Here is an 18,800-nt window from a genome sequence, read left to right on the forward strand (position 1 = left end):
CCCCTCGGGAGTCCAGGAGCGCCCCAGAGAGCTTGGAACCCAGGCTGCATGTCAGGGGAGGGGGCGGCCTAACCGGGTCCTCCAGAGCCCCCCGCCCCCGCCCCTGAGCTCAGGAAGGGAGGCCCTCCCTGCCCCCACCCCCGGGCGACAGGCTCAAAAATGGAAAAAAAAAATCATCGCATTGTTAACCATTGCTGTGCTGGGTTTGCTGTTCTGTTTTTTCCTTGAATAAATTATTTTCCAGTCACGCACCTGCGTGTGTGTGCGTGCTGGGTGCGGGCGGTCGTGCGAGTCGCTGTCGGCGGCCCCTCTCGGCTCTGTCTCCCCGCCCCCCGCCCCGGGTCCCCGTGCGCATCCGCGCCGTGCAGGTCGCGGGACGACGCCGTCGGTGCCCGGCGCTTTTCTGTTCTGAAGCGCAGGACGGTTCCTCTGAGGAGCGCGGGCGGGCGGCGCGGGGAAGGGAGCCGCGGGGCGAGGGGTCGGCAGGGCAGGGGCGGCGGCGGGGGCCCTCTGGGCAGGACGGGGCGCGCTCCGGGCGGGGGCAGGGCAGGGGCGAGGGCGCGCTCTGGGCAGGGGCAGGGCGGGGGCGCGCTCTCGGGCAGGGCCAGTGCCAGGGGCCCCGCTCTGGGCAGGACGGGGCGCGCTCCGGGCGGGGGCAGGGCAGGGGCGAGGGCGCGCTCTGGGCAGGGGCAGGGCGGGGGCGCGCTCTCGGGCAGGGCCAGTGCCAGGGGCCCCGCTCTGGGCAGGACAGGGCGCGCTCCGGGCGGGGGCAGGGCAGGGGCGAGGGCGCGCTCTGGGCAGGGGCAGGGCGGGGGGCGCGCTCTGGACTGGGGCGGGCGGGGGCGCGCTCTCGGGCAGGGCCAGTGCCAGGGGCCCGCTCTGGGCAGGACAGGGCGCGCTCGGGGCGAGGGTAGGGCGGGGGCGCGCTCTGGGCAGGGGCAGGGCGGGGGCGCGCTCTGGACTGGGGCGGGCGGGGGCGCGCTCTGGACTGGGGCGGGCGGGGGCGCGCTCTGGTCAGGGCCAGGGCCAGGGGCCCGCTCTGGGCAGGACAGGGCGCGCTCGGGGCGAGGGTAGGGCGGGGGCGCGCTCTGGGCAGGGGCAGGGCGGGGGCGCGCTCTGGACTGGGGCGGGCGGGGGCGCGCTCTGGGCAGGGCCAGGGCGGGGGCGCGCTCTGGTCAGGGCCAGGGCCAGGGGCCCGCTCTGGGCAGACCGGGCGCGCTCCGGGCGGGGACTGGGCAGGGGCGGGGGCGCGCTCTGGACTGGGGCGGGGCGGGGGGCGCGCTCCGGGCGGCCCGGGGCCGGCGGAGAGGCTGTTCCGCGGTGGGCCCCGCCTGGCACGGCGAGAGGCGGGCGCGCGGAAGGAGGCAGGCAGGAGCCGCGCGAGCGTGAAGAAGCCCTGGGGTCAGGCCGAGCCTGGTTTATTAGCAAACGGGAAAGGCGCGGAGCCCCTGTCGTTTGAGGGCGGCCTGCGGCCCGCGGGCTGGCAGCTGCAGGGCGCCTGCCCGTCGAGGGGCAGTGGCGGCCGCGAGAGGTCGTCGGCGGGCTGGTCGTCGGCGGGCACCGGCAGCCACTCCATGGGCGACGGCTGCCTCTCCACGGGCCACGGCTCCACCTCCATGGGCTGCCCGCCCGCGGGGGGCTCGCCCGGGCCGGCGGGCGGCGGCTCCGCGTCCTCGCGCGCGTTCCCGAGCCACGCCACCTGCCGGCTCTTCCAGAACACGAGCGGGTTCCTCCAGAACCAGGAGCCCGACTCCGGCGAGGCCCGCCCGCTGTCCGGCACGCTGGAGAGCGCCGAGAGCCGCGACCCGCTGCTCTCCGTGGGCAGGGAAGGGGCCAGCGCCTCCCCGAGGGGAGCCCGCCGCTGCTGGGGCGACGGGGACCTCTCCCGGGCCCTCGGGCCGCGGTCCTGGGTGGACCAGGAGCGCACGGCGGAGGCGCCGGCCTGGGACTCCGAGCCGGCCGCGGACCCCTCGTCCAGCGTCTCGAACGAGCTCAGGGAGGGCGGGGGCACGTCCTGCACGGCCGCCCCGCCCAGCGGCGGCGTGTCCGTGTCCGGGATGGACGGCTCCCTGGGGGGCCAGGCGGCCCCTGGGGGGGTCTCGGGCGGCTGGTCACTGGCCACCGCGTCGTAGGGCAGCCCGTTGTCCCCCGGGGCCCTCCTCAGGCTGGTGCCCTGGGTGATGAGGTTGGCGTAGCCCTCGCGGTGGGAGAAGGCATAGCTGGAGCGCCGGCCCCGGGACTCGCGGCGCAGGTGGGGCATGGGCTCCACGGTGAAGATCTCCTCGCGCAGGGCGTCCTCCTCTGCCTTCTGCAGGGGTGAGGCCCCGGTCAGCGCCCGCCTCGCCCCCGGGCCTCCCCACTAGGCCAGAGCCAGTGGGAGCCCCAATAGGCTGACTCCAGCACAGCCAATCAGAGCTCTTCCCTGGTCCTAACTCCAGCACAGCCAATCAGAGCCCTTCCCTGGTCCTAACTCCAGCACAGCCAATCAGAGCCCTTCCCTGGGCCCTAACCCTGGTCCAGCCCTGGGTCCCCTGGGCATCCTGTGGTGGCAAGGCCAGGAGAGCAGAGCCTGGGGCAGCCTTGTGCCCAGCCTGTGTGGGCAGAAGGTGGCTATGTTCTGTCCCTTCCCCAGGGCGGCCTGTGCCTCCCAGGCTCACCTACCCGCCAGCTGATGGACAGCTGCCTGTACCCGCCCACCTGCTGACGGACACCTGCCTCTGCCTGCCCACCCGCTGACGGACACCTGCCTCTGCCCGCCCACCCGCTGACGGACACCCGGGTCGCGGCTGCTCCTGTCAGTGTCCCCTGTGGCCCTAGGGAAACCCGGTGGTGTCGCACGGGCGCCCACCTTGCGGCGGGCCTTCTGCAGCTCCTGAAGGACCAGGCGCAGGGCCAGCGTGGGCAGCGTGTTGAGCGCCACGTTGAGCAGCACCACCAGCAGGATGGACGGCTGCGCCAGCACGTTGCGGTCGGCGTCTGGGGGTGGGCGGGGTCACCGCACGGCCTGCAGGGGCCTGCGCGTTCCCCTCCCTTCCCCCCGCCCCCGCACCTTCCTGGGGCCCTCCTCCCCCAGACGCCGCTTCCTGGGGGCCCCCACCTCTTCCCTTCCCCGCCCCACCCCGACATCCCGGCACTGCGGGGCGCCCTTCCTGGGGGCCCTGCACCCCTTCCCTTCCCCCCACCCCAGCACTGCAAGTCGCCCTTCCTGGGGGCCTCCTCCCCCAGACGCCCCCGCACCGTGGGGCACCGCTTCCTGGGGGGTCCTGTTCCTCCTCCCCCCCGCCCCCAGACGCCCCTGCACCGTGAGGCACCGCTTCCTGGGGGTCCTGCCCCTTCTCCCCCCCCCCCGCCCCCAGACGCCCCCGCACCGTGGGGCACCACTTCCTGGGGGTCCTGCCCCTCCTCCCTCCCCCCCCGCCCCCAGACGCCCCCGCACCGTGGGGCACCGCTTCCTGGGGGTCCTGCCCCTCCTCCCTCCCCCCCCGCCCCCAGACGCCCCCGCACCGTGGGGCACCGCTTCCTGGGGGTCCTGCCCCTCCTCCCTCCCCCCCCACCCCCAGACGCCCCCGCACCGTGGGGCACCGCTTCCTGGGGGTCCCTCGCCCCCCACCCGCCCTTCCTGAGGGGGCCCTGCCCCCTCCCCCCGCCCAGGTGCTCACACAGGAACGGGAAGGTGGTCGGGGAGACCCTGAACAGCAGGTAGCTCTGGCTGGCCCAGGTGAGCAGGGCGTAGGCCGCCAGGCTGAGCGCGATGGCCACCACACTCAGCACCGTCCAGTACTTGATGATCAGCATCACCTGGACGCAGGGGGCGGCGTCAGCCCGGGGCCAGGACCCCAGCGGCCCCGCCCGCCGTCGGAGCCGGGCCCCGCCCACCTCCACCGTGACGGACAGCAGTCCCGACAGGGCCACCACAACGGCGAAGGACTGGTGGTCGCTCAGGCTGGAGGGCCCGGCCAGGTCGCGGCTGGCGAAGAGCGTCCCGAAGAAGTTGACCAGGGAGGTGGCCGTGCCGTGGGCCAGCGCTTGCAGGAAGGTGCCATAGTTGAACAGCTCGTCCCTCTGCCCGGCCACATAGAGCTCGGGCATCCCCAGGCTGCGCTCGGCGCTCACGTCCTGCCGGAGAGTCCCCAGAGGCCTGGACCCCTGAGCGCGCCCTGCCTCCCACCTCCGGTCCCCGCTGCTGATGGCCCCCGCCACCCACGGGGCAGCCCCGGGTGGAGCTGGCGGCTGCTGGCTGCGGCCTGGCCCAGCCCCGGCTGTCGTGGGCGTTTGGGGAGTGAACCGCGGGTTGGAAATCTCTGCCTCTTTCAGATATTAATACATATAAAAAACCGTAAAATCTGGTTCCTCGACCCCACCAGCTGCAGCTCAGGGGCGCCGAGTGGCAGGGCAGGTGCAGGACATGCGCTTCGTCTAGAATGTTCCGTGGGGTCCTGCCCCGCCCCCCCCCCACACTCCGGGTCACCAGGCAGGTCCCAGCGTCCCACAGCCCTGCCCTCCAGTGCCCCTTCCCCCAGAGGGCCGGGCACAGGTCTCCCGGACGTGGGGTCCCCACCTGCTCACCTGCTCGAAGAGTCCGATGTAGAGGACAGGCAGGGTGCTGTACAGCAGGTTGAAGAGGGCCAGGAACCAGCCTTCGTACAGCGGCTGCGGGGCGGGGTGGGGCGGGGGCAGGCGCACGCCCGTCAGCCGGGCGGCCCCGCCTGCAGGAGCTCCCTCTCTGTGCAGCCCTCTGCCTCCCGAGCAGATACACGGGTGCTTTCTTGTTTATTTATGTGAAAACCAGAGTTAGAGAGAGAGAGAGAGAGAAGGAGGGGGAGAGAGAGAGGGAGAGAGGTCTTCCATCCACTGGGTCACTCCCCAAATGGCTGTAATGCCCAGAGCTGGCCCAGGCCAAAGCCAGAAGCCAGGAGCTCCATCCAGGTCTCCCACGTGGGCACAGGGGCCGCAGGACTTGGCCTGTTTTCTGCTGCTTTCCCAGGCCACAGCGGGGAGCTGGATCGGAAGTGGAGCAGCCGGGACTGGAACCGGCGCCCACATGGGATGCCGGCTCTGCTGACAGTGGCTTAGCCACAGCGCCGGCCCTAACCCACTGTTTCTTAAAACGTAACGTGCAGGGCCAGTGTTGTGCAGCGCCGGCATCCCACATGGGCGCCTGTTCGAGTCCTGGCTGCTCCACTTCCGATCCAGCTCCCTGCTGTGGCCTGGGAAAGCAGTAGCAGATGGCCCCCAAGTGCTGGGGGCCCTGCACCCACGTGGGAGCCCCGATGGAGCTCCTGGCTCCTGGCTTTGGCCCTGCCCAGCCCTGGAACTTTCAGCCATCTGGGGAGTGAACCAGCAGATGGAAGCTCGCTCGCGCTCACTCTCTCTCTCTCTCTCTCTCTCCCTCTCTGACTTCTCCTTTGGAAATCTACCTTTCAAATAAATAAATGGACTGAGGGCGGGGATCCCAGGCCGCGGATGCGCCTGGCAGGTGCCGTGGCCCCGCCCACGCCCCGCCCTGCCAGCAGCCCGCCCCATGCTTGCCTGCCCACGCCCTCTCCCCCACCCCCGCTCCTCGCCCCACCCCCGCCACGCCCGGCCACGCCCACCTGCGCCGTGAAGCCGCTGTAGAAGGCGAACCAGACCTGCGCCATCATGCTGGCCAGCGTCTTGTAGATGAAGTAGCGCAGGAACTTGCAGGTGCGCATGTAGGACCAGCGGCCGTGCACCAGCAGCAGGCGCTGCAGGAAGCGGAACTGCGCCAGCACGTAGTCGCTGTTCTGCACGGCCTGCATGCCCTCCTGGCCCGCCAGCCCCACGCCGATGTCCGCAGCTGCGGGACGCGGCGGCCGGTGGGTGGGCGGGCGGCCGTGTGCCGCCCCTGCCCCTGCCCCGCAGCCCCGCCCCTGCCCCGCAGCCCCGCCCCAGCCCGCCCCGCCCCGCTCCACCCACTCTTGATCATGTTCACGTCGTTGGCGCCGTCCCCGATGGCCAGCGTCACCACCTGCTGGTACTTCTTGACCAGCGCCACGACCAACGCCTTCTGCTTCGGGGTCACGCGGCAGCAGATGACCGCCTGGCACCGCGACGCCAGGTCCACGAAGGCGCGCTCCCGCAGCATCTCGGGGCACGCCGGCCCCGCCACCGCCGCCGCCTCGTCGCGCGTGGGCGCCACGGGGCCCCGCTGGGTGCCCAGGGTTCGCCACAGCGTGGAGATGCGCCGGGACTGCAGGAAGTTCCTCCGGCCCTGGCCGGCCTCCGGCCAGGCCTCGTCCACGACCACGTTCTGCACCAGGGCGTGCGGCTCCTTGCGCAGGGACAGCAGCAGCTGGTCCTGGCCGGCGCGGGGCGGGGAAGGCGCCGCGTCACCAGCCGGCCCCGCCCCCTCGCTCCCCGCACGCACCAGGAAGTCCCCGTTCACCACCATGGCCATCCTGGCCTGCGGCAGGGCTCCCGCTCCCCGCACCCTCGCTCCCCGCCCCCGCCCCGCGCCCGCACGCACCAGGAAGTCCCCGTTCACCACCATGGCCATCCTGGCCTGCGGCAGCGCCCGCAGGAAGCCCTTCTTGGACGGCCGCAGGTGGTTGTTACTCTCCCAGTAGGCCTCGAGGATGGAGCTGCGGGCGCAGGGCGCGGTCAGCCGGCCCCCCGCGGCCCCGGGCCCCCCGCGGGCGCCCCCGCTGCGACGCTCACTTGATGTCCTGCTCCTCCAGGATCAGCGTGTTCTCCGACAGCAGCTGGCACGCAAAGCCGATGTTCACCGCCGTCTCTGAAAGCCGGCCCGCGCAGCTCAGCCCCCAGGCCGAGGCTGGCCAATCACAGCCGCGCGCCCCGGCCCCGCGCCCCGCGGATTGGCGCAGAGCAGGGCGGGGAACCCAGGCTGGCCAATGAGAGCCAGCCCTGGGATTTTGGGGGCAACTCCGAGCAAAGCGGGAGGGGCGTCCGCTCTGAGCTGGCCAGCTCAGTCTTAAGTCAGCACAAAAATACCTGGATTGCCTTTGAAATGGGGGGTGGAAGTGAACATAATCAATCCTGGGCTTTATGAAGTCCTAAAACATGCGCTATAGTTTGCGTGCGTGTGTACATGTGTGTGTACGTGCGTGTGTGCACGTGTGCCTGCATGAAGGACAGGATTCATGAGGGCCAAAGCGCCTGGGCCCCATCAAAGTCCAGCGTGGCAGCTGTCAGCTTCTCTCGGGGACACCCAGTGCGGTCCCAGGACCCCACAGCGGGGAAAAGCAGGGCTCCCTCTGGGCAGGGGTGGGCAGGGTGGCACCTTGCTTGTCCCCGGTGAGCACCCACACTCTGATGTTGCCCCTGCGCAGGCAGCGGATGGTGTCGGGGACGCCGTCCTGCAGCCTGTCCTCGATGGCCGTCACACCCAGTAGCTGCGGGCGGCGGGGCGGAGCCTGAGCGAGGTGGGGGTCTCCGGGGGCTCAGGGCGGGGGAGGGGGCGGAGCCTGAGTGCAGGGGGGGGGGACTCTGGGGCGAGGGAGGCTCAGGGCGGGGAGGGGGCTCCGGGGCAAGGGGGGCTCAGGGCGGGGAGGAGGGGGCTAGAGACTGAGTGCGGGGTGGAGGCTCTGGGGGGGGCAAGGGAGGCTCAGGGTGGGGAGGGGGGCGGAGCCTGAGTGCAGTGGGCGGGTGGGGGCTGGAGAGGCTCAGGGTGGGGGTGAGGGCAGCTGGGGGCGGGGGAGGCTCCATGGGGGGACTCCGGGGCAAGGTCAGGCCCGGGGAGGCTCAGGGCAGGGGGGCTACGGGGCAGGGGGGGCTCAGGGCAGGGAGGGGGCGGAGCCTGAGCACAGTAGGGGGGGGCTCCGGGGGCTCAGGGCGGGGAGGGTGCTAGAGACTGAGCCCACTGGGCGGGTGGGGGCCGGGGAGGTTCAGGGCGGGGTGAGGGGCTCCGGGGTGGGGCTGGGGGCTCAGGGCAGGGTGGGGGGCTCTGGGGCGGGGCCAGGGAGGCTCGGGCAGGGCGGGGGCTCTGGGGAGGCTCAGGGCGGGGTGGGGGGCTTCCAGGTGGGGTGGGGGGCTTGGGGTAGGACAGGGGGCTCTGGGGAGCCTCAGGGCAGGGTGGGGGGCTCTGGGGCGGGGGGCTCAGGGCGGGGCGGGGGGCTCTGGGCCGGGGGGGGGCGAGCCCGCGCAGCCCGCCCCACCTGCAGGTTCTGCTCCATCTCGCTGTACACCTGGTGCAGGGCCTGCGCCCGGTTCTGCAGCAGCAGGGACGCCTCCTGGTGGCCCCGCTGCCACCCCTCGTACTCGTCCTCGGCCACCACCTTGGAGGCCAGGCACAGGGTCCGCAGGGTCTGCTCCGCGAAGGCCTGGGGGCCCGGGCGGGGCCGTCACCGCCCTGCGCCCGCGCACTGCGCCCAGCTCCCCGGGACCCCCGCCGCCCCTCCCAAGACCCCCTCCGTGCCCCTCCCTCCGCTTCCTCAGCGGGACCCAGGGTGCTCAGGCCTCCAGGGTGGGGGTGGCACGGGGACAGACTGACCAAGAGCCCACCCACCCCTCGGGCAGCTGAGGCCCCAGTGGTCCCTGAGAAAGGCTCTCTGCCCCGGGCCTTGGTGGGGGAGGGGCTGGGCCCAAGCGATGGGTCTCAAGCCTCAGTTTACCCATTGCTCCGGGGCAGGGTTGGTCTGAGCCCCTGCGTGATTATCCCCACCGTGCTTCCGTGGTCCCGACCCCTGGCCCTGCCTTGTGGTCCATGCCTTCCCCAGAGCCCTCTCACTGGCCCACGCCGAGGGGGTCCTTGGACACCCAGAAATGCCCCCAAGGGTCCCGGAGCCTGGACACAGCCCCCAGCCCCGCTGGGCCAGAGGGAGGAGACCGGCGGTGGCGACAGCCCTGTCCGAGTCCAGATGACGGGCAGACCAAAGGCTCCCCAGTGACAAGGCAGGGACGCCCGAAGACCCCGGGGAAGCCCCAGCACCAGGGTCCCCCGCAGTGCGCGCACAAGCCAGGCCGGAAGGCCAGCAGGAGACAGCAGCCGACAGCCACCAATCAGGTGGTCTGGGCCTCAGCCAGGGACAGGGAAGACTGGGGGTGGGGCGGGGCGGGGCGGGAGACAGGGTGATGTCCCGGGCCAGCGCCCAGGCACAGGGTTCCCTGGTGTGGCTCAGAGAGGCTTCCTGGGCCAGCCCCGCCCGAGTGGGGGCCGCCCCGCCCCCTGTGCACGCCCCTCGCAGGGACTCACGGACAGGGCCTCCTCCGTGGTGACCTCCACCGCCCCCCTGCTGCGCAGCCGTTCCAGGATCACGGTGTCCGCGCCCTTGGTGTACAGACAGATGGAGCCCTCGGGGGTCCGCACTGCGGGGAGAGGCCGGGCTGCCCACTCCGGCTCCGCCCCCACCACCCATCCACCCTGCCTCTCCTGGGAGGCCCGCCCACTCCGGCTCCGCCCCATCTGCACCACCCACACTGGCCCCACCCCACCCCGTCCCTCCATGGGCTGGGGCCCTGCCCACTGTGGCTCCACCCCATACACTCTGGCTCTGCCCCACCCACCCTGGGATGGGGCCACACCTACTCTGGATCTGCCCACCCCACCTCACCCTCACCTCTGTGATAGGCCCGCCCACTCTGGCTCTACTCCGCCCACTATGGCTCTGCCACACCCTGCCCACCCCACCCCACCTCTCCTAATAGGCCCCACCCACTCTGGCTCTGTCCCAGGGGTGCCCACTCTGACTCCACCCTTCCCTGGGTTGGGACCCGCCCACTGTGGCTCCGCCCTAGTGGAGCCCACTCTGGCTCCGCCCCTCCCTGGGTTGGGTCCTGCCCGCTTTGGCTCCACCCCTCATTGAGTTGGGACCCGCCCGCCCTGGCCTCCTCGGCCCGGGTCCTGTGGGTGGCCCGCGGGGCTCACCCAGCACCGACATCCGCTTGCGCGTGCTGTTGAAGTCCATCATGGCCAGCACCCGGTAGACCCGCTGCTCCCCCAGCTCCAGCAGCGTGATGGTGTCCTGTGTGCGCGCCACGAACACGTAGCCAAAGTTCCGGGCCGCCGTGACCAGTGCCTCCTCGTCCGGGGAGGCCGCCTGGTACACCAGCTGGCCTGTGGGTGCGGGGGCGGGTTAGTTCACCGCTGCGTCCCGGCGCCTGCGCCTGCACCCGGTCCTTGGGCCCCTGGCGACCTCGGCCCCGGGGGTGAGACCCTCACGGGGCGGGGTGGCGCTCACCGCCTTTCTCGTGCACCATGACCGTGTGGCAGATGGCCAGCACGCGCCAGAACTCCCGCACCACCGCGTCCTTGTTGGCGCGCACCAGGGCCAGCAGCTCCTCGTTGTAGAAGGAGAACCTTCGGGTCGCGAATTTGTTCCACAGGTACGGGTTTTCCTGGGGGAGGGGGGGCGGCGACAGGTGGCTCGGGCCGGGGCACTGCCCGCCCCCCACCCAGGGGCAGCGCCGCCGGGCCAGGGGGCTCACCTTGCGGAAGGCCCCATCCTTGTCATCCGGACCTGGGGAGACGTTCCGCTTCAGGCCCCGCTCACCTGGGGTCCCAGGAACCGCCCCTGCCCAGGGGCCCTGGACGGCGAGGAGGGGGGCCTGGACGCCCGGGAGCCCTGGACCGGGGAGGAGGGGCCTGGACGCCCGGGAGCCCCGGACCTTCCGGGAGCCCTGGACCACCCGGGGCCCCCGGTTTCTCCTGCCGTGCCCCGGGGGTGCAGCTTTGCTCCAGCCTCTGCTGGCCCCTAAATTGGCCGATTTCACAGACACGCGGCTGGGTCCTCGGGCTTCCGCTACCCCTGTGGTCGGTCCGGGTGCACCTGTCTCCCGCTAACCACAGGCCCCGCCCATCCCCGCGCCTTCTCGGACCCAGGCCCAGGCCGCCGGCATCTGTCAGGGGCCCAGGCCCCGTTTCTCCGCCGCAGGGCCAGGGTCACCGGAATGGCTGGGGCGCGCGCGGGGCCGCACCGTAGACGCGGCCGGCGATGCAGCACTTCTTGAAGGTCATCACGTTCTGCGTGAGCGTGCCCGTCTTGTCCGAGAAGACGTACTCCACCTGGCCCAGCTGGTCGTTGAGGCTCGTGCTGCGGGCCTTGGCGGCCATGTCCTGCGGCTCGTAGTACATCTGCGCGTCCCAGTTGATGAAGACGCTGTTCCCCAGGTAGATGAATTCGGCTCTGCCAACGCACATGCGCGCAAGCGCACTCGAGCGGTCACGCCCCGCCCCTCCAGCCCCAGGCCGGCCCCGCCCCTCCAGCCCCACCCCATCCAGTCCCGCCCGGTCCTCCCCCTCCATGGCCCCCTGGCCCTGCCCCTCCTGGCTCTACCCCAGCCCCCGCCCCGCCCCATCCAATCCCGGCCCCGCCCCTTCCTGCCCCACCCCAGCAGTCCCGCCCCCACTGCAGCCAATCCCATCGCCACCCCTCCAGACCCAGCCCTGCCTTGGCCCCACCCCACACCATTCAGTTTCAGCCCCGGTCCTTCCCCTCCACGGACCCTCCTCTCCAGCTCCCCAGTCCAGCCCTGGCCCTGCCCCTCCACGGCCCCTCCCTCCCAGCCCCACCTTCCAGCCACAGCCCCCACTCCTGTTTCTGCTCTGCCTCTCCATCCCCAACCCCGCCCTGGCCCCCCACCTCGGGCCCGGCCCGCCCCCACCCCGCCCCTCCATCCCCAGCCCCGCCTTGGCCCCTCCCTTTCAGCCCCCCATCCCGCCCCAGCCCCGCCTTGACCCTCCCCATCCCTCGGCCCCTCCCCATTCAGTCTTGGCCTGGTCCTGCCCCTCCGTGGCCTCACCCCTCCAGCCTCGGCCCCGCCCTCCAGCCCCAGCCCCGCCTGGGCCCCGCCCCTCGGGCCCGGCCCGCCCACCGCAGGGCTCACATGATGAACATGGCCATGGGCACCATGACGCTGAGCAGGATGAGGAAGCCCCAAAAGATGAGGAAGGACTCAGCGGCCACGCCGCCCCAGCGCGCAGCGGCCCCCAGGTAGTGGTGCTTCTCTCGGAACTCCCTGGCCGTCAGGGAGAAGCCCAGGGTCAGGCCCAGAGAGATGACCAGCAGCGCCAGGAAGATCTGGAAGGGCAGGGGAGCGGGCAGGGTGGGTGCGTGTGGGGGCAGTGCCGGCAGGGGAGCGGGGAGCAGAGCGGGCGCCAGGGGGCGGGGAGCAGGGCGGGCAGGGTGGGCGCGTGGGGGGGCAGTGCCGGCAGGGGAGCGGGGAGCAGAGCGGGCGCCAGGGGGCGGGGAGCAGGGCGCGCAGGGTGGGCGCGCGTGGGGGCAGTGCCGGCAGGGGAGCGGGGAGCAGAGCGGGCGCCAGGGGGCGGGGAGCAGGGCGGGCAGGGTGGGCGCGCGGGGGGGCAGTGCCGGCAGGGGAGCGGGGAGCAGAGAGGGCGCCAGGGGGCGGGGAGCAGGGCGGGCAGGGTGGGCGCGTGGGGGGGCAGTGCCAGCAGGGGAGCGGGGAGCAGAGCAGGCGCCAGGGGGCGGGGAGCAGGGCGGGCAGGTGTGGGGGCAGTGCCGGCAGGGGAGCGGGGAGCAGAGCGGGCGCCAGGGGGCGGGGAGCAGGGCGGGCAGGGTGGGCGCGTGGGGGGGCGCCAGCAGGGGAGCGGGGAGCAGAGCAGGCGCCAGGGGGTGGGGACTTTCTGCTGGGCCCCGGTGGCTGATTTGTGCCCATCCACCCCCCCACACGCCCACCCACCAGACTCTCCCTGTGCCTACAGGACAAAGATGGTGGCTAAGGATGGGCGCATGGGTGGGCGGGCGGGTGGATGGGTGGGTGGATGGACAGGTAGCAGAGTGGGTGGGTGGGTGGGTGGGCGCATGGGCAGGTGGATGGGCGGGCGGGTGGATGGGCAGATGGATGGACAGGTAGCAGAGTGGACGGGTGGGTGGACGGGTAGCAGAGTGGACGGGTGGGTGGGCAGTGGGCTGGCAGCCAGGTGGTGGCGGGGCCCCTGGGCGCACACCATGATCACCAGCTTGTTCATCAGGAGGTCCAGCTTGGTCCTCTTCAAGTGGATCTTCCCACAATTCTTCATGATCTTCGTGTCAAAACCTGCAGGTGGGCACCCAGCCATCAGCCCAGCCATGTGCCCCCACCTCCCGGGACCCCGATGGCCGGCCTGGCCGCGGTACCCGCGTAGATGACCAGGCCGTAGCGGGTGGCGCCCCACCTCCCGGGACCCCGATGGCCGGCCTGGCCGCGGTACCCGCGTAGATGACCAGGCCGTAGCGGGTGGCGCCCCGCCTCCCGGGACCCCGATGGCCGGCCTGGCCGCGGTACCCGCGTAGATGACCAGGCCGTAGCGGGTGGCGCCCCACCTCCCGGGGCCCCGTGTGCCCAGCCTGGCCGCGGTACCCGCGTAGATGACCAGGCCGTAGCGGGTGGCGCCCCACCTCCCGGGGCCCCGTGTGCCCAGCCTGGCCGCGGTACCCGCGTAGATGACCAGGCCGTAGCAGGTGTCCGTGTTGCGGATCTTGCAGCCCCGGAGCAGGATGTTGCCGATGTCCAGCGGGTACTTCCTGCCGTTCCAGTCCAGGCGCCCCACGAACTGGTGCATACGGCTGTTGGGGGCCTCGCACAACACCCTGCCTGCGGGCACGGGAGCCGGCGGTCGGCTGGCCAGTTGCATGGCGGGACGACGTGCTCCTGCCCACCGGCCACCCCCGAGGGCCCTGCAGCGACCCGCCCCTGGTACCCCTGACCCACAGCCCAGGCCTGCGCTTGGTCCAGAACTGGGTCCCCACGGCCCGGGGGCCTTGGTACACATTGCTCCTCCTGCCCCAGCCCCTCCCCTGCTCCTGCCCCAGCCCCTCCCCTGCTCCTGCCCCAGCCCCCTCCCCTGGGCTCCTGACCCTGACATGTCCCTGGCCATCTGTGTTTGCAGTGGTGCCCCCGGGGACAGGTGACAGTATGGCAGGGCCCGCCCAGCACCTGACCCCCTCAGGGGTGTGGCAGCAGCCCCCACTCCTCCTGGGCGCCGGGCCTGTCCCCCACGTTCAGCCTTGCGTGTGTTTGGGAGCACCGGTGGGGGACAGGCAGTGTCCAGTGAGGGCTGGTGGGGACAGTGGGCCGTGGGAGGCCGGGAGTGACCCGGGACCCCTCCTGGACCCTGTGAGGTGGAGGTCCCTCACCCTGGAAGGACAGCATCTTCTTCAAGCCCGTCAGCTCGTGGTGGGTGATGCTGGGGGCCTGTCGGAACTTCAGGTTGGTCTCCCTGGAACAAGAAGGTGGGGGTCGGGGCGCCCGTCGCTCCTAGGGGTGCCAGCTGCCAGTCGGCAGGTCGAGGCCCAGAGAGGGAGACAGGCTCCCCAGGCCCCACCGCACACCTGCTCTCCCTGCCCCCTCCCGCGGGTCACTAGGAGCTTGCTCACCCGTCGATGTCGGCCGTCTCCACGTAGCACAAGCTGCTGGGCTCCGTGCTGGCCAGCAGGAGCAAGTCAGCCTACGGCAGGGGTGGGCGTGTACTGGGGTGGGGGTGAGGACGGGCGGGGTAGGGGGAGATGGGGGAGAGGAGGGGCGGGGCAGGGTGGGCGTGCCACGGGGAGGGATGGGGTGAGGACGGGCGGGGTAGGGGGAGATGGGGGAGAGGACAGGCAGGGCAGGGTGGGCGTGCCACGGGGAGGGATGGGGGTGAGGACGGGCCGGGCAGGGGGAGATGGGGTAGAGGACAGGCAGGGCAGGGTGGGCGTGCCACGGGGAGATGGGGGTGGGGACGGGCGGGGGCGGGGGGTGGGGGGTGAGGATGCACGGGGCATGGGCGGGGCGGGCGCCGGCCGTGTGCTCACAGGGACGATGCTGTCCGAGCTGAGACACACCACGTCCCCCACACGCAGGTTCTTCCACTTCTTCCACACAAAGCTGGGGGGATGGAGGGGAGGCCTGAGAGCGGGCCCCCTCGGGGGGCCACGGGAGGCCGTAGCCAGGGCGGGGGGCCCTGCTGGCCTGAGCTCCGCCGAGCCCCGCCCGGGAGCCCGTGGTCATCTTGCACCGCCCGGCCTCAGACGTCCGGGTTCCTGCCCCGGCCCCCGGGGCCCCGCATCCAGGGTCCTCAGGCCGAGCCCCGGGCGGGGAGACAGCAGGCGCCCCCCAGGGCCACGCAGGCGGCCGCGGCCTCACCTCTTCCCCAGCAGGATCTGGCATGGCCTGTTGTTGATGGCTCTGTCGCTCCGGTGCCGCCCCTGGGCCCAAGGCAGCGGGTCAGGGCCGCCCCGGCCAGCGTCCCCCGGCCCCGCCGTGCCCGGGGTACCCCGCTCACGATGTCATCCACCAGGTCACGGCCGGCACGGATGACCAGCAGGCACACCAGCGGGGCGAACAGCGTGAACCAGGGCAGCGTGGATATCTCGGGAATGCTCTGGGGGGGGGGGGGAGGCGGGGCGTCACGGCGGCCGCGCCCCAGGCCCGGGGCAGCCCCTGCCCCCCAGACACGCTGGACCTGCGAGTCTCATGTCCGCTTCCTCCAAGGGGTCCCCCAGGCCACGCGGCCCCTCCCTTCCCCACCAGCTCTGAGCCACCCAGGGACAGTGTGAGGGTCACTGCGGGGGGGGGGGGGGGTTGCTCCAGTGTCCCTGCCCCCGCCTGGCCTGGGGGGATGTCCCTGCCCCCGCCTGCCACCCTTCACCTACCTCCCTCCCACAGGGACACGTGCTGAACGCCCCCTCGAGCCGACCGGGCAGCGGGGGCCCCACGGTGAGGGTGGGGTGCCAGGCTCAGCCAGAGGCAGGAGCAGGGCGCCCTGGGGCTCCAGGGAGGGGCCCAGCCCCCGACCCCTGACCCTGACCCCTGACCCCGGGCCCCGGCTCACCTGCAAGATGATGACAAGGAGGAAGTAGAGGTTGGACATGCGGTGGAACTGCTCGTACAGGTTCAGCGGCAGGAACGAGAAGACGTTGTACTTGGCCGTGTGGATGACGTTGGTCTATGAGGGGCAGGCATGGAGGCTCTGCCCGGCCCTGCCCACCAGCCCGGCCACTCCTGGCCTGCCCGGCCCCGCCCAGCCCCGGCCACTCCTGGCCTGCCCGGCCCTGCCCAGCTGCCACGGCCACTATGAATTAACCCGCTGACCCAGCGTTTAGTGAGCACCTGCTGGATGCAAGATCTAAAGCCTGCCTTTGCTCAGCGCCTGCTGGGTGCCGAGGTCTCGGGCCAGCATCTAGCGAGCGCCTGCTGGGTGCGAGGCTGGAGCCTGCAGTAGCTGAGCCTGTGTGGAGCCAGGGTGGTTTGAGTGGCGACTCCCGTATTTCCCTAAGGAGACTCACGCCAGGGGGCCGCACGTGGGGCCCTGGCAGACACTGTGTACCTGTAGGTTATACATTAACCTCCGGGCCAGAGCAGAGGGGACCCCAGACGGCTGGCGCCGAACCAGTGATGTGAAGCCGGCGCCACAGCCATGGCGAGCAACCAGCCCTGGCGGCGAAGGCCGGTGCGGGCGGCACTGGTGGGCGGCACACTCCCAGGGCGGGGGGGCCCACCTTGTACTTCCTCCGCCGCCGGTACAGGAAGCCCCCGTCCTTGACCTGTTTCTGGAAGGCTCGGACGTTGGCCTGCACCTCCCAGGTGAACGCTGGAGCCGGGACAGAGCCGGGCGTCAGAGGCGGCCTGGGGACAAACACCCCTAACGACCTCCCAGAGGAAAGCCGGGGGGGCCCCCGGGGACCCAGGCCTGTGCACATGTGTTGGGGAGCCCGTAAACAAGCGGGTGCCACGGGGCCGGCCCGGTCCCGGCACAGGAGGCTCTGGGGAGTGAGCCCCCGCCCCGGATGGCCAGCGACACCCACATGCTGATGGGTGGGCTCCCGGGTGTCCAGAGCCGCAGGAGACCCCAGCTGGGGTGACAGGGTCCGGGCAGGACCACGTGGGACCTGGTGCGGCCCCCTCGCGAAGGCCGGGGGGCACAGGCCCCCGCATGCGCACCTGCATTCTTGTCATCTTCCAGATGGTCTCTGTAGGTCAGGCTGCCCATGCTGTTGAGGCTGCCGGGGAGAGGGCCCAGGTCGGCAGTGGCCCTGGCCCCCGGCGTCCGCTCACTGGGCTCAGAAGGGCGGCGGCAGCCCCAGGTGGCCTCACACATGCCACGACCCCCAGGGACCTGCAGCTCTTCCCAAACCCTGTGTCCACGGCCACTGCCCCACATGGGGGCTCGGTCAGCAAGGTCCAGGCGTCCCAGGGGTCCCAGCGAGGCCCTGGCGCTGCTGGAGGCACCAACAGCCCTGACCAGGGAGACACCCGCAGGCGGCAAACCTCACCGAGAGCCCAGCTGACCAGCTGACCGGCTCTGGGGTCGGAGTCAAACTGCACCAGCCCGCAGGTCGTGGCGCAAACCGCCCCCACACAGCGGCTCCCCTCTCTCCAGGCCTCACCCCTGCGCACAGGGTCGGCGCCTGCTCCCCCTGGCCGCCTCGCTCCACACTGCCCAGGTGGGCCAGGCCGAGGCCCCCGCCCCGCGGGGCTCCCCCCCACCCCCTCTCCTCACTTGCCTGCCTCCTCCCTGAGCCCTCCAGGCCTGGGGCCAGGGCCGGCGGGCGCCCCGGGAGGACAGGCTCCGGGCTCAGGGCCAGCTCTGGCGCTCCCCGGAGCCTGAGACCAGGCCCCGCATGTGGACAGGGCCGCCCACGTGGCCGGCGCCGCTCCCCGCTTTCCGGGCGGGAACCCCGCGCAGCGCGGCGCCCGGTCTCCTGCCCTCCGCTGTCCGGAGCTCGCCCCTAACCGGCTCCGACACCTCCTCAGGGCCTGGGCCGCGCGAGCCTCCAGGGGGCGCCCCTCCGTCCCGGCGGGGTCCAGCGCGGGGGCACGGGCGCCCGGGGACGCAGAGCCGGGCGAGCGAGCGCCCGACGCTCACCTGCGCGGGCCGGGGCGGGCGGGGCCGGGCTGCCTGGAGCGGGGCGCCGGCGTCCAGGGCGGCGGACTTGATGGAGCTGTTAGCCCGGTGCCAACGGGTCTGAAACGGGCGGGCGGCGCGGGCCCGGGGGCGGGGCCACGGCAGGAGGCGGGGAGAGGCGCGGGGCCGGACAGGGGCGGGGCCTGGGGCACAGGGGCGCTGCCACTGTAGGGGCGGAGCCAAGGCCCGAAGGCGGGGCCTGCTGGGCGTGGGGCAGGCCAGTGGGGGTGGAGGTTCTGTATGTAGAATGCAGGGGGCAGCCCCGAGTGGACGGAGGGCCGCGCGGGCCATGTCCGTCCCGCGGCCCCGGGTTCGCTCCGGCACATCAGGTGAGCGCCTCCTGCCCCCAGGAGCAGGGTCGCGCGCCGCCCCAGCCGGGGGCCTTGCCCGAGGCCTGGAGGAAGCCCAGGGCTGTGGCTTCAGTGTGAGATCCTGCCCATGCCCTGGCACCCCCGCCAGTCTCCGGGGGGCCTCTGCAGACACTCATCGGACGGCAGGTGGGTGAAGGCGGCGAGCAGGGAGGGGCGAGGGCGGGGCCGCACCCTCAGCACCAAGCTCCTGCAAGCGGGGACCCTCTCCGTCCCACACCCACTCACTCAGCGAACAGCTTGGCAGCGCCTGCCAGGGGTCAGGGGAACGCGGGGTGGGGGCGTCGGGAGGCCTGTTTCCTTCGGAGAGGGGCTGCTGGGTGGAGCTGTGAGCCCCTGCAGGGGGGCGGGGTGCGTGCAAAGGCCCCGAGGCCCCAGGCACAGACATGAGGAGCCCTGCCCCTGGCCCGCTGCTCGGCCTGCACCAAGAACGCCACACTCACAACAGCTAAAATCCATACAAACATTTATTCTGTCCCTGCCCGGGGTGGGGGAGGGGAGCAAGGGCCCAGGAGCGGGGGAGGGGCTCCATGGAGGCGGGGCCGGGGGCCACAGGGGTGGCTTGGTTCCCGGAGGTCGGAGGTCGTGGAGGTGGGCGGCCCCACCCCTGCAGCCCCCCCGGGGGTGGGTGGGGA

The 18,800-nt window shown here is 72.5% G+C and overlaps 1 protein-coding gene across 1 annotated transcript; it reads right to left on the reverse strand.

Annotated features, from left to right (window-relative positions):
• Positions 1-1,402: 1,402 nt before the first annotated feature.
• On the reverse strand, positions 1,403-17,780 carry ATP8B3 (ATPase phospholipid transporting 8B3). The gene is made up of 28 exons (XM_062184866.1): positions 17,759-17,780; positions 16,834-16,892; positions 16,392-16,483; positions 15,725-15,838; positions 15,176-15,274; positions 15,037-15,098; positions 14,706-14,778; positions 14,292-14,362; positions 14,052-14,134; positions 13,351-13,509; positions 12,884-12,972; positions 11,803-11,996; positions 10,894-11,102; positions 10,405-10,436; positions 10,158-10,314; positions 9,845-10,033; positions 9,173-9,285; positions 8,136-8,300; positions 7,262-7,373; positions 6,679-6,754; positions 6,488-6,602; positions 5,938-6,319; positions 5,595-5,818; positions 4,567-4,650; positions 3,877-4,116; positions 3,660-3,798; positions 2,849-2,976; positions 1,403-2,308 (listed from the first exon to the last, which is right to left on the reverse strand). The coding sequence occupies exons 2-28, from the start codon at positions 16,880-16,882 to the stop codon at positions 1,403-1,405; spliced, it is 4,356 nt and encodes a 1,451-aa protein (XP_062040850.1). The 5' UTR covers positions 16,883-16,892; positions 17,759-17,780.
• Positions 17,781-18,800: the final 1,020 nt, after the last annotated feature.

This window comes from Lepus europaeus, unplaced genomic scaffold, assembly GCF_033115175.1.
Source record: "Lepus europaeus isolate LE1 unplaced genomic scaffold, mLepTim1.pri SCAFFOLD_105, whole genome shotgun sequence".
In the NCBI taxonomy this organism is placed as follows: domain Eukaryota; kingdom Metazoa; phylum Chordata; class Mammalia; order Lagomorpha; family Leporidae; genus Lepus; species Lepus europaeus.